We start from the raw sequence: 12,882 nt of genomic DNA on the forward strand, positions 1-12,882 counted from the left end.
GATCGAAACCGTCTACACGCAGTCGACGTCTACGCGACAAGCCGCGAGAACGTACGCCGCCGCCACAACACAATCCCAAGCTCCCAACCTACGCAAGCTCACCATCGCCGGCCGTCGACCCAATCCCAGCGACCATGAGGCGTCTGCTCGTCCCGGTGCTCCTCCTCATGCTCGGATTGTCTACCTGCGAGTCCTCCGTGTTGCAGGACACATGCAAGTCCGTCGCCGCCGGCCACAAGTACGTCACCTACAACGACTGCATCAAGGCCTTCCAGGCCGACAGCGCCAGCGCCACCGCGGCCGACGCGCGCGGCCTCGCCGCCATCGCGGCCAGGATCGCGGAGAAGGCCGCCAACGCCACGTCCGCGCGCATCGCCGCGCTGAGAGCCGCGGAGAAGGACGCGAGGAGGAAGGACCGCCTCGGCGTGTGCGCGGAGGTGTACTCGGACGCCGTGGACCAGCTCGGGGAGACCGCCGAGGACATCGCCAGGGGCGGGGACGAGGCCACCCAGGACGCGGTGACGCAGCTCAGCGCGGCGCTGGACGCGCCAGGGACGTGCGAGGACGCGTTCGGCGAGGCCGACGACGCGTCGCCGCTGGCCCCGGAGGACGCCGAGTTCGCGAAGCTGGCGACCATCGCCCTCGCCGTCGCTGCGTCCCTCTCGCCGCCGCCATCGACACCGGCAACCATGGATTGATACTGTCTATTAATCATCGTGATTCGCGCATAATTAGAAATTTAGCATCGTGGACTACATTCAGCTATAATAAAAGATTTTTCGATGATATGTTAAATTTTTTATGCTTTACTTGGAAGGATTTTGTCCAGTGCCTTGCATGTTACGCATGCAACGTGGTTTAGTGGGCGAGTAGCCAGCTTGGAATCTCATCTCGCGCTTTTTTTATACTCCGTACGTGGTATGTCTTTGAACGTGGGTGCTAGCTGTTTTCTGGAAGTGGGAGCGTTGAGTGGAAGCAAGGCGTGCTGCCTTCTGAACAGCACTTTTGCCTTTCGCCTTCGCTCCCTTCTTTTCTATGTGGCTTGTTGGCATATATTGCTACAAAATTGTACTGGTAAATATACAGATATATATTGATCTGCTGCGAAATTATGATTTGTGTATCGTTCTGGATTATTTGGAGTTTTAAGTAGTACCACGTAAAGGCCATTCGGTAATTGAGCAGAGCAGCGCTAGATGTTGATCTCAAGAAAGATATATGCATCAGAAGCCAATGAGAGTAATAGTGCCATTGATCATGGATTCATGTCTTGACGTTCACCGGTAGCCAGAAACTGAAAGATCTAAGCCAGCTTTCTTACCGCATCTTGCACGATTCATGCTCTTGATGGCATCGTCTATCGTCTTATTGTTTGGGTGCGTCGAACGTAACTGAGGTGGCAGCACTATATAATACCCAGATTAGAGCCTAGCTCATTGGTTAGATTTGGGGCAGGGGGAGATAATCAGAGAAAAACCCTCACGCGTCGCTCTCCCAGGGGCGGCTCAGGAGGCAACGACCCGGCCGCCCCTCTCCCCCACCCCCACCCCCTTCTCCGCCTCGCCGTCGCCCGAGCGGCCGCCGGCGAAGCCGCGCAGCCACAAGGACGGCGGCGGCGGGGCGCTCCTCGTCTCCTCGCGCTCGGGCGGCCTGGGGAGCCGCCCGGAGTGGCGACGGCGGTGTCCGCCAGATCCGCGCCGTTCCGGCCGGATCTGACGGGATGGGCTGGCGGCGGGGACGGGCGACGGTGGCGGTCGAGGTGAGTTGCGCGGGGTGGTGTTGTGGGTGATGGCGGCGGGGATGGTGACGGCGTTGGGGTGGCAATGGTGGAGGCCGCGGATCCGGCGGTGGCGCACCCGGATCCGGCGGCGGCCGGTGGTGGCCAGAGCACGCAGGCACCCCGCGGCTGCCACTGGCGTCCTCCGGCGCCCCTCTAGGCGTCGGCCGGCGTTGGTGGAGAGGAAGACAGCCGGATCTGGCTCCTTGCCCAGATCCGGCGCGTCCTCGGGTGGGAACGGGGTGGTTGGAGTCCGGTCGTCGTGCAGGTGGTGTGAATATCGCAGGTATCCTCGGTGTGCAGGTGACATTTGGTGGCTCCTGTCGTGGATGCTATGGTTGATGGGTGCTCCAAGGCGAAAGTCTTGCTCCGCTCTCGGTGCTAGCAACGGCGACACCCTTGGACGCCGTTCACCTTCTTGAAGGCGTTGCTACTGGAGCCCTCGTTCAACTCCACTTCAAGAGTTTTCTCCGGGTGAAAACCTAGATTCGTTAGGATCGGACGATGTCGTCGTTGTCGGCGTAACCTTCTTAAAGGCTTCGTTTTAGGAGTTTATCTCTTGTTGGACGGCTGTACTTAGGTTCGGTTTGTCAATGTCGGGGTTTTTGCTGGTTTTCCTTTAATTAACCGTGTTGTTGTAAGGTTTTTGGGTCCGGTTTCCCTTATAAACTGGATCAACTCTCTTCTTCTATAGTGAATTGCAGGAGCTCCCTGTCTGTCCCCTCGAAAAAAAAAGATTTGGGACAGGGGACCATAAGCTTAGAGGGGGCTCAGAGAAGGTGAGGGATCGACAGGCTTGCAGCATTGCAGAGTGCAAAGAGAGCCCGTAATTAGCAGTTTTATGAAAACGCAAACCCCCAAATGAAAGGCAATTCCAACTAATCTGAAAATTCTGATGAACCTGAGGATACTCGTCTCAGTGTGTCTGTGTGCGCTCTAATCTTTTCTCCTTTTTATTTTCAAAAAAAATCTTTTCCTACATCTGGGCCGGCCCGTCCTCAGGACGTACACGTTCTGCCGTTTGCGATCGGTGTCTGCCGTTTGCACGAATGAAGCAGGCCTAACATTCTTCTTCCGAGAGACGTGGAATTATGAAGGAATAAGTTCATCTGAAGTCTCTTAACTTGTCAACGAATCCGATTTTCGTCCTCCAACCGAAAAATCAGATACAACAAGTCCCTCAACTGTCAAAACCAGTGCAGATAAGGTTCCTCAGCGGTTTTAGCTGACGTGACGCCTACGTGGCTAATCTGACTCGGTCTCCATTTGATGTGACACTGACGTGGCGTTTACGTGGCAATTTGATCTAAGAAAAACAATAAACCTCGTGGGACCCACATGTCAGTTTCACACATAAATTAATAAAAATGGTGGGGCCCATGTGGGCCCCAGGTGTCATTCTCACCCATCCTCTTCTTCCTCCTCTTTCCCTATCTCCCCTCTCTTCCTGTCTCTCCTCTCTCTCTCTCAGGCGTGACGGAGAGGGAGCGGCGCGCGCCGGCGCCGACGGGAGAGGATGCCGTCGCCGCCCATGGCGAGGATGCCGTCGAGGTCGGAGGGCGGCGTGGAGGACGGTGGAAACGGGGGCGGGGGCCGCGATGGTGAGGGCACGACGGATTCGGGCCACCACGCCTGTCCCCTCCGGCCACCACGGCGGCGGCACGCCCTTCTCAAGCAGAAAGCGGCGCTGCGGCGGGTCGCAGTGCTGCATGAGCGCCGAGAGCAACGAACCCAGCGTGGTGTCCTGCAGCTCGTGCAGGAAGTGCGGCCCTGCCGGCGCGGCGCCGCCGACGTTGCCGTCGCACCCCGGCACGGCATTGTCGCCAACAAATTGTCAGCCTGGTACTTGACGATGGCGGCCGGGCCGTTGCGGTCGAAGCGGACCTTCTCCTTCCACCAGGAGCGGAGGTTGTCGGAGGCGCTGCTCACCGGCTTGCCCTTCTCCGGGATGATGCCGTACACGAACCCCTGCGCGTTGCACACCTCCATCATCTTGAGCATGTACTTGAGGATCCCGTCTTGCTCCTACGACTGCTGCTGCTGCTCATGCAAGCTCCGCCGGCGGGAGGTGAAGAGAGGGGAGATGGGGAGAGGAGAGGGGAGAGAGATGAAGAGAGGGGAGAGGGGAGGAGGAAGAAGAGGAGGGATGAGCACCACGGCGATGTTGAGCACCACGAGTCCACGACGAGGACCCCCATGAAGAAGCCGAAGCTGAGCACGGCGGACCTCGACACGCGGAGTATCTGCTTGACTGCTTGCCGGAGGCATCTAGTAGCCCTGCAAATTAATTAATCAGCAGACGAAGATAATTAATACTCCTAGCTAGGTACGTACGTTGTCGACGAAGACCGTTCCGAAGTTGCCGACGATGTTGATGATGCCGAAGACGAGTCCCCCCGAGCTGAGCATGGCGAGGTAGGAGCCCTTGAAGTTGCCGGCGACGGGGCCACACGCCTGGCCGTTGCGCGAGAGGTCGGCGGAGCAGTCGCGAGCGGCGCTAGCTGGCGACGGCCATGAGGCGGTCATACACCACACGCGGGCTGGCGAGTGTGTAGACGACGACGCCGAGCGGGATGAGGAAGCTGGCGGCTTAGATGTCTACTCCGGTGAGGCCGTTGACGACGGCGGAGCCGCCGAGGAGGAGCATGGCGGCGTGGCGCAGAGGAGAGGGGGAGAGAGGAGGGGTAAGAATGACATCCCGCGTGGGCCCCACATTTATTAAACTAATGTGTGTTAAACTGACAGGTGGGTCCCACGAGGTTTATTGCCCCGTAAGCGCCACGTCAATGCCACATCAGATGGAGACCGAGTCAAATTAGCCACGTAGGCACCACGTCAGCCAAAACCGCCATCCAAACCGTCGAGGGATCTCATCTGCACTGGTTTTTGATAGTTGAGGGATGGATTGTATGTTGTTTTACGGTTGAAGGACGAAAATCAGATTCATTGACAAGTTAAGGGATCTCAGATGAACTTATTCTAATTATGAACACAAGTCCAAATGGGCTTATATTACTGGATTGTTTTGTTCAGGGAGAGAAAAGCCCAAATCGAGAGTGCGTAGCGCAGCGAGGAACGTGTTACGTGGTCGGGACACCGGAGAACCCAATGCAGCCAGCCAGGCAGATCGACGAAAATCTCGACCATGGACGGGCGTCGTTTCCGGCGGATCGGTGTCCGGTTCTCAGCATCCCATTCCATTCGATGTGTGTCCTAACTCGATCGTGATCTCTTTGCTACAGCAACACAATCCAAAAAAGGCCCTAGGATGACGCTGATGCTTCGTACGCGATGGAACTACACTAGAGTAGTCCACTCGTGTCGGAGCACTTCCCGGGTGGATAGCATACGATCGATGTTCCATTACGTACTATTGTGCGGCACAGCTAATGATTGTACATGTATGAAGTACTTTCTTAGCAAAATTTGTTCATAGATACTTTCAAAAATTTTGGTGTTGGCTAGGGGACACCGTTAAAGCAAAAAAAAACTTGGCTCTTTCTTTTTACTATATAATTCCTCCGTCTTTAAATATAAGGGATTTTTTCTTCCAGATTCGTTATATTATGATATGTCACATCCAACCAAAAGTCCAAAATCCCTTATATTTAGAGACGAAGGGAGTAGTTCAAAACTTATCCATGTTCGCTACGTCTATCACTTCATCTAAGCCACATAGTTCAACACGTCATCTGTCACCCCATGTGAACAAATCATCGAGCAGCTGCCGTCCTCGCACCACGGCTCGACTAACTGCCACCGCCACCGCCCAAGGCAGAATCTTGCAAGCTCGACAACGCCATCGCCCATGTCTTCTCCCACTCCACTCGGTGCCACTGCTGCTTCACTTGGGCCGCACTGCCTTTGCTCCGCTCAGTGTCTCAACTTCATCCGCCAGTGGGGAAAGGTAGAGAGAAGAGAGAGGGGAGATGAAAAGTGAGAGGAGAACTACACTGTGGAGCATGTATCCTTTCAGGGGCTTAGGACTAACCAACAACCAATACTCGGCAAGTGCGGTATCTACACTGCTATCATCCTAACAGGGTAAATTCGAGGTGGCGACCGGTGAGCCTCACCAATAAAAGCTTATGCGTGGGCAGCCCGAGTATTTTTGTCATGCATTACCATTAGCACGTGTCAATGGGAGCAAATTAAATTGGGAGTAAGGTGAGAAAATTATTAGAAAGATGTGAGAAGTAAAAAGGATCATACATTCTAAGGGTTTTCACAAATAGCTTAAGTTGATTTTTTTTTCAAACTATTTTCAAATCGTCAAGCCAAGCTTTAGCTTACAATTAGCATTGCTATGATACCAACTGCTGTGGGCACCACACGTAATATATTGTCCAGTGCTTATCGTGACTAACACATGTATTTGGATCTACGTGTGTTGGTCATGTTGGACACACTGGACGATATATTACTTGGGATGCCCACATTACGTCTTTGCTGCGATCCCCTCTTAAGGTTGTGTTCTTTAGGGCCTGTTTGGTACAACTCCAACTCCTAAATTTAACTCTAGGAGTTAGGTCTGGAGTGGAGTTGTGGAGCTGTCTAAACCCAGCTCTACAACTTTCATTTTGTGAGAGAGCTCCACCCAGCTCCACTCCTAGTTTTGATGGAGCTGAAACTGTTTGGCTGAGCTCTAGCTCCAGAAGGGGTGGAGCTGGAGCTATGACAAACAGGCCCTTAGTTACCCCTGCTGCAGCGCCGGTGCAAGCTATTGGATTCATCCGCTATGCTGACTCAAGCGGGCTAGCATCCCCTTGCAGCCCGTGCTGCCCAGCGTTGTTTTGTATCCCATCATCATCGTAAGCTCAGTCAGGGACTCAGGCCCTGTTTCTTTCAGCTTAAGATTATTATAATCTATATTATTGAGTCATATTACTATAAGCTAGATTGTTATAATCTGTAGTAGAATAAGCGGTTAGTTGTTTCTTTTCTAAATTATTAGAGCCTAGATTATTGGGTTTGCAAGTCTAAAAAGGGAGTGGGGTGGCATGGTGGGTAATTTTTCACCCAATAATCTGGAAAAAGCTCACCTAAATGAGCTTATCGGATTATAATAAGCTGGACTCCAGATTATAATAAGCTACTTCAATAAGTTGTTTGTTTCTTTCAGCTTACTCCTAATAATCTGGATTATAATAATTCTAAGCTGAAAGAAACAGGGCCTCAGGGTCATGACGCCATCCATACTCTGAGCTATAGATGAACCGAGTGGTACTGAGGTCATTTGATAATGTTTCTGTGTCCAAAATAGCAGGAAATAATATAACAACGTGTGCCATAATCGATGGCAAATAATCAGAATTTTGGAGCGTTTACGAACAAAATAAGTTTTGCGAAATTCTCAAATATCGTTTAGCTTTTTTTTCCCTTTTTTTGCGTGCTTTCTGTGGTCAAATTTGGAGTGCCAACTATACATCAGTTGGGCTGATCCTCACTCTACCTGAAAATCATTGGTCCACCCAGAACGAATCTTGGCTGCAAAGTTGGAAAAAAGACGTTTGAGGCTCGTTAGCTACTCGAGCTTGGTCGTTACATGCTTTGATTCGCTCGAGCCTGCTCTGAAGCTTGCGAGCTCTGACCAGCCAAGCTCGAGCTGTTCGCCAATAGCCCCTCTCATCTAGGCTCTTTTATTGTCCGTTGGCTTTGATTCTTCATGTTAGGTTTAGTCCCATATCAATAATTGATAATGATAAAATATAACTTAAAAGATGAAAATAATTGTCACCTATCAAATTAGTATTTTAGCCTGTCTAAAGTTATGAATCCGGTTAATTCTACAATAAAAAATATCCAATATGTTCTGAGTGGTCCATGGTACACTCCACTTTCCTCATGTTCACATGTTGTTGGATGGTCTGATAGCTAGGACTAGCTCCTCCAACCCACTCGGTGCACCATTTCTTGTTATTTTTGTAAAAAGAAAAAAAAACACTAGTTACACTAGTTGTTAACAAAATAGACCTTCGGTAGCATATTTATGGCTTATTCGTATGGCCACTTCATCCGGCTCAAAGCGGTTCGAATAAATGTATGGTCTTTGAAGAAAATCGATTAGGGTATATTTTAAAATTTCATTCTACTTTTGAGCTTTGGTGCTTCACGCTTCACGGTGCTGATCGATTAGGGTAAATCCAATTCATGCCCGAAAAGGAAAAGAAATGTCTAGGCTCGGCTCGATGCTGTGTCAAGCTCGAGCTCAGGCATGTGGTCTTAGGGCTGGACAAAAAACTCGTTACTCGTTACCTCGCTCGCTCGGTTTGGCTCGACTATGCTCGTTGTATTTTTTAAAAGAGCCAAGCCACGTATAACGAGCTAGCTCGATCGAGCTTGCGAGCTGCTCATGAGCTTAATGAGCTAGATAGGAGAGACATTAACAAAACATGGCCCATAAGTATAACTCAACTTGCTGGCCCAGAAAGAGAAAAATCAGTCCATCCCGTGCTAGGCCCAAAGAAAATGTGCAATAGGAATGTCCAAAACCCTAGTAGACTTGGTCAATCAGTCCCCTTCCCCTCATTCTCGATAGATCCAGATTCGGCATCGGCAACAGCCGCCCGTGCGCCGCCTGAGCCGTCTGCGCCGCCTCCGCACATCCCACGCCGCTCCCTCCATCCTGAGCCGCCTGCGCACTCCCTCCATCCTGCTTCGCCGTCGCCCGTCCAGCGTCCAGTGGCCGACGCTCGCTGCTTGCCGGTTCATGCCCAGGAACCAGATGGCCGGTCCCCAACTGCGGAGCTACCCACGCCGTGATGCTCACTGGTCGCTGTCGGCCTCTCGATGAGCAACCCATGCCGAGTGTCCCTGTGCATCACGGAGGAGGAAGACGAGGTGCAGCCGTGTAGGTGTAACGTACTAACATCCTCCTGTGATTTGTTCAACTGATGATTCATTTGTTGAACACTTGACTCTGTGATTCGTTGCCTCATTACTTTGATACTTAGATACAGTTGCATACTTGGATTTGAACGCTGGTTTGATAATCTGAATTTTTATTGCAAACTTTTTGGTTTTGTTGTATTGGCTCGCGAGCTGAACGAGCTAGCTCAAGCTAGCCGAGCTGATCCAGTCTTCTAGCTCGTTAGAATAACGAGCTGGCTTGGCTTGTTATCCTAGCAAGCCAGACCGAGCCGAGCCGGCTCGATATCCACCCCTATGTGGGCTTGGTCGAGATCGGCTCGTTTTAGCCCCTGACGATAGTAAAACAAGGGATCGGTCGGCGGCTCGCGAAGCGAAAGAAGGAGGAGGCAGTTTTCAATTTTCACACGACTGCAGCGCCCCACCCTTTCCTACTCTTTTTATTTCCCCACTTGTCTTCCCCCGTGCGGCGCCACACCTCTTCTCATCTTCTCCTCCTATCAACTCCCTCTCTCTCCACCGCTCCGCTTGCCTCGGATCGCGCTCGCGCTCGCGCGGAGCAGCGCCCCCAACGACGGGCATGGCCGGTGACAGCGGCAACAGCGACGGCGGTAGCAACCGGGATGAGGAGGTCCAGATACAGATCGCAGGTCAATCAAATCTTTCCCCCCCTTCCTCTGTCGAAAGCCTCACTGTTTAGCTATGTCCGATTTTCTTCGTTGAGGGAGTGGGGGTGAGGAGGTTAGAGTCGTCTTGCGATGGGCGGCGGTAAACGCAGATGAAATGAACTCGTTCGTTCTCTCGGGCTTATTTGGTGTTCGATGGTGTGGGGAAGTAAGCCCGCGAGGTGTTCGATGAATTGCCTTCTCGTGCGTGGCGTGTTGGATATGGCCATATGCCCATATGGGATTTGTTTTTTGTTTATAGACCATATTAACTTTTCAGACTATCGTGACATCATCGAGTGGCAGAGTAGGCATGTGAGTTTAATTGGCAAACCCCTGTTGTTCGCGTACATGAGCTGGATAAGTGGTTGATGATAGCACCAGCTATAGTAATGCACTGCATTTAACAAAAGTAAAATCTTTATATTAGTTTTTTTATATTAGTGCAGGATTTCCCTGAGATTCCAAGTAACTCGCTTTCATTTGATAGTTTCACCAATGGACAATACTGTAAGGATGGAGCTATAGTCTTGTGTTGCTCGACTTTCTCTCAATAAATTTAGAGCTTTTGGGGTTTATATGGCCAATTGTTGGGGGGAAAAAAAGGAGAGGAGGGTTTCACTTCACTATGGGAACTTTGGTAGTCTATTTTGAATAGGAAAAGAAAGTTTCAGTTGGCCGTGCTATGCTTAACACATGAAGTTTGGGCTAACCTGTTGATACTGCCTACCTTCTGTAACTTGCAGATTCATCCAAAGCTGCAACTTCGTCAACTCATGAAGTACCTATACAGAACTCTCCTGTCAAGAGTTGGCAATGGTGGCTGATGGTGGGAGTTAACATGTTCTTCCTCATTGCCGGTCAGACCGCATCTACACTTCTTGGGAGGTTCTACTACAATCAAGGCGGCAATAGCAAGTGGATGTCCACATTCGTCCAAACTGCTGGCTTTCCGATTTTGTTCATTGCCCTATTTCTTTTCCATTCAAAGACATCTTCTACACAAACAGTCACTAGTAGTCCTGCCCCTACAATTTCTATCCCCAAAATTACTCTGATATATGTTGTCCTGGGCCTCATCATTGCTGCAGACGACTTGATGTATTCCTATGGCCTACTATATCTTCCGGTCTCAACATATTCGCTCATCTGTGCTAGTCAGCTTGCCTTCAATGCTGTCTTCTCATATTTCCTCAATGCTCAAAAATTCACCCCTCTGATTTTCAATTCCGTAGTCCTCCTTACGTTTTCTGCTTCACTCCTTGGAGTTGATGAAGATTCTCAGGGAACTACTAGTATATCACATGGGAAGTACATTTTGGGTTTCCTGTTGACACTAGGGGCATCAGCTACATACTCGCTCATTCTCTCCCTGATGCAAGTCACATTTGAGAAGGTTATTAAGAGGGAGACCTTCTCAGTTGTGTTGAACATGCAGATATATACAGCTCTCGTGGCAACATTGGCTTCTCTTGTTGGGTTATTTGCAAGTGGTGAATGGATGACTTTACAAGGAGAGATGCATGCATTCCAGTCTGGGAAGCTGTCATATGTAATGACACTGCTGTGGACGGCTATATCTTGGCAGGTAGCATCAGTTGGAGTGGTGGGATTGATCTTTGTGGTGTCATCGCTGTTTTCAAATGTGATAAGCACCCTAGCTCTACCCATCATTCCTGTTTTTGCTGTGATTTTCTTTCATGACAAGATGGATGGAGTAAAGATTATAGCTATGCTGATGGCCATTTGGGGATTTATGTCATATGGCCACCAATTATATGTTGATGGCAAGAAAGGTAGAAAGACTACAGTCAGTGTAGAGGAAACTTCCTAATCATCACAATGTTGCCTAGAATGCCGCTCTTACCAATTTAAGTTGTTGGTTCTGAGTAAGGTACTGTAGTTATTAGGAACCTCATCAAAGAAATTCCATTTTTGCACCATTTGGTATATAACTATACATATTGTCTTGATTACTCTGATGTAAGGATGTATCAAGCAAGAGAATAAATTTTATGTCACCCCCAATTTTCCTTGTCCTGTGGAGTAGTCAAGTCGATATTGTGGTTGTGATTTTTGGCACGCTTGGCAAGTTGATACTGTGCCATTATTGGGTTTGATTCAAGTGTATACAGTCGAATGCAGGTTCAAATATATGTTATCAGTGTCTATGTGTATGTCAAACATCCAGATTGGATGGTTATCACAATGACTTACTTGGTGATGAAATCCAATCATAAGAGGGCGACGACGCTCGATCTGCTGATAGCTCTGGCCGGCTCATAAAAATATTAGGAGAATTGAAATTGAGCAGGCGAAAGCAATGGGACAAGAATCAGCCAAAGACGCCGCCATACTGTAACGCCACCAGGAGTTAGCTCGCCAACCAACAGCTTCACCGCATCTCCTTGATTTTTTTTCTCGCGTCTAATTTGTGAACAAAACTCGGAACGGGACGGCCACGACGGTGACGGACGCCCAAACGGGCAACCTATGATGACCAATTTTGCTATATATTTGTCGACAAATTTTCTCTTAAAAATTTAACACTATAACTTATATGTAATTACACTATAACTATAATATAACTTATAATATAACTTGTATGTAACTTTCAAAAATCTCTCCATAACATATTATTTTGGTAAAATAAAGGTTGTGGGAACAATTTTTTTTCAGATATGTGTGTACTGTGATTTTTTTTTCTTCCTCACCAAAACAAATCTTTATAATAGATCTAATAATTTAAAATTACGTGAAACTTACATGCAAGTTACAGTGTAATTACATACAAATTACAGTGTAATTACACTACGATTGTACTGTAATTACATCTGTCAAATTTTTAGAAGAAAATTTGTCGACAAATGTATAGGTGGTCCCATGATGACTGCTGAGGTAGAGTGGGCCATATACGGGTCGAATCTTCTTCGTTGCTTTTGCACGAGCGATCACATTCGGCCCATTGAGCCAGTCAGCCAGAGGAATAAGTTCACCGGAGATCCCTCAACTTAACAACGAGATTTTTTGAGATCCCTTAACCACAAAACCAGAAATCTCTACCCCTAAACTATACAAAACCGTTCACTCAAGGTCCCTAGGCAGTATATATGGGTGGTTTCACTGACGTGGCATACTAGTCAGAAAAAAAAAATTATACGTGAGGGCCACATGTCAGCTGCACATTCCTTCCCTTCTCTTATCCTTCTCCTCTTTTCTCTCTTCTCTCTTCTCTTCTTCTTCAGTGAGGGATCTAGGCCGGCGGCCGGTGGGCGGAGCGGCAGCGGGCCGGCGGTGGACGAGCGCGCCGGGGCGGCGAGGAGAATGGCGGAGAAGGCGAGTGAGGCGGGCGGCGACCTTGCTCCCGTTCGCGTGCGTGGAGTTCTTCCGACCTTGCTCTCGTCCGGCGGTGCGTCCAGGGCGCGCCCGGCGCCGTGGAGTTCCTCTTGTCCGTCGTCAAGGGGCAGCACGCCACCACCGTGGACAAGACGACGTCCACACCGCTGGTTCGTTCTTTCTAGGAAGAGACGACGTGCGGCGTGCAGGATTCGGCGAAGGTGAGCTCGCCGGAGG

The 12,882-nt window shown here is 49.8% G+C and overlaps 2 protein-coding genes and 1 pseudogene across 4 annotated transcripts; 2 read left to right on the forward strand and 1 right to left on the reverse strand.

The window, feature by feature from the left end:
- On the forward strand, nt 1-1,109 carry LOC4330367 (putative invertase inhibitor). The gene has a single exon (XM_015771085.3). It carries the CDS (start codon nt 135-137, stop codon nt 696-698), a length of 564 nt encoding a protein of 187 aa, XP_015626571.1. The 5' UTR covers nt 1-134; the 3' UTR covers nt 699-1,109.
- Nucleotides 1,110-2,866: 1,757 nt separating this feature from the next.
- LOC112937845 (protein ETHYLENE-INSENSITIVE 3-like 2) lies at nt 2,867-4,303 on the reverse strand (annotated as a pseudogene).
- Nucleotides 4,304-8,304: 4,001 nt separating this feature from the next.
- LOC4330368 (probable purine permease 11) lies at nt 8,305-11,337 on the forward strand. Of its 3 annotated transcripts, none has more exons than XM_066307916.1 (2): nt 8,305-8,631; nt 10,056-11,337. In XM_066307916.1, exon 2 carries the CDS (start codon nt 10,136-10,138, stop codon nt 11,141-11,143), a length of 1,008 nt encoding a protein of 335 aa, XP_066164013.1. In that variant the 5' UTR covers nt 8,305-8,631; nt 10,056-10,135; the 3' UTR covers nt 11,144-11,337. The 3 variants fall into 3 exon arrangements, with proteins under 3 accessions (XP_066164013.1, XP_015626570.1, XP_015626569.1); XM_015771084.3 differs by having other exon boundaries at nt 8,305-8,627; XM_015771083.3 differs by lacking the exon at nt 8,305-8,631 and adding an exon at nt 9,116-9,294.
- Nucleotides 11,338-12,882: the final 1,545 nt, after the last annotated feature.

Source organism: Oryza sativa, chromosome 2 (genome assembly GCF_034140825.1).
Source record: "Oryza sativa Japonica Group chromosome 2, ASM3414082v1".
In the NCBI taxonomy this organism is placed as follows: Eukaryota; Viridiplantae; Streptophyta; class Magnoliopsida; order Poales; family Poaceae; genus Oryza; species Oryza sativa.

What these genes read in the sequence shown, in the direction of transcription:
- LOC4330367 (XM_015771085.3), top strand. Translation starts at nt 135, where the DNA reads ATGAGGCGTCTGCTCGTCCCGGTGCTCCTCCTCATGCTCGGATTGTCT.
- LOC4330368 (XM_015771083.3), top strand. Translation starts at nt 9,225, where the DNA reads ATGGCCGGTGACAGCGGCAACAGCGACGGCGGTAGCAACCGGGATGAG. An exon ending in GGTCCAGATACAGATCGCAG is followed by an intron (nt 9,295 to 10,055) that starts GTCAATCAAATC and finishes TGTAACTTGCAG; the next exon opens with ATTCATCCAAAGCTGCAACT.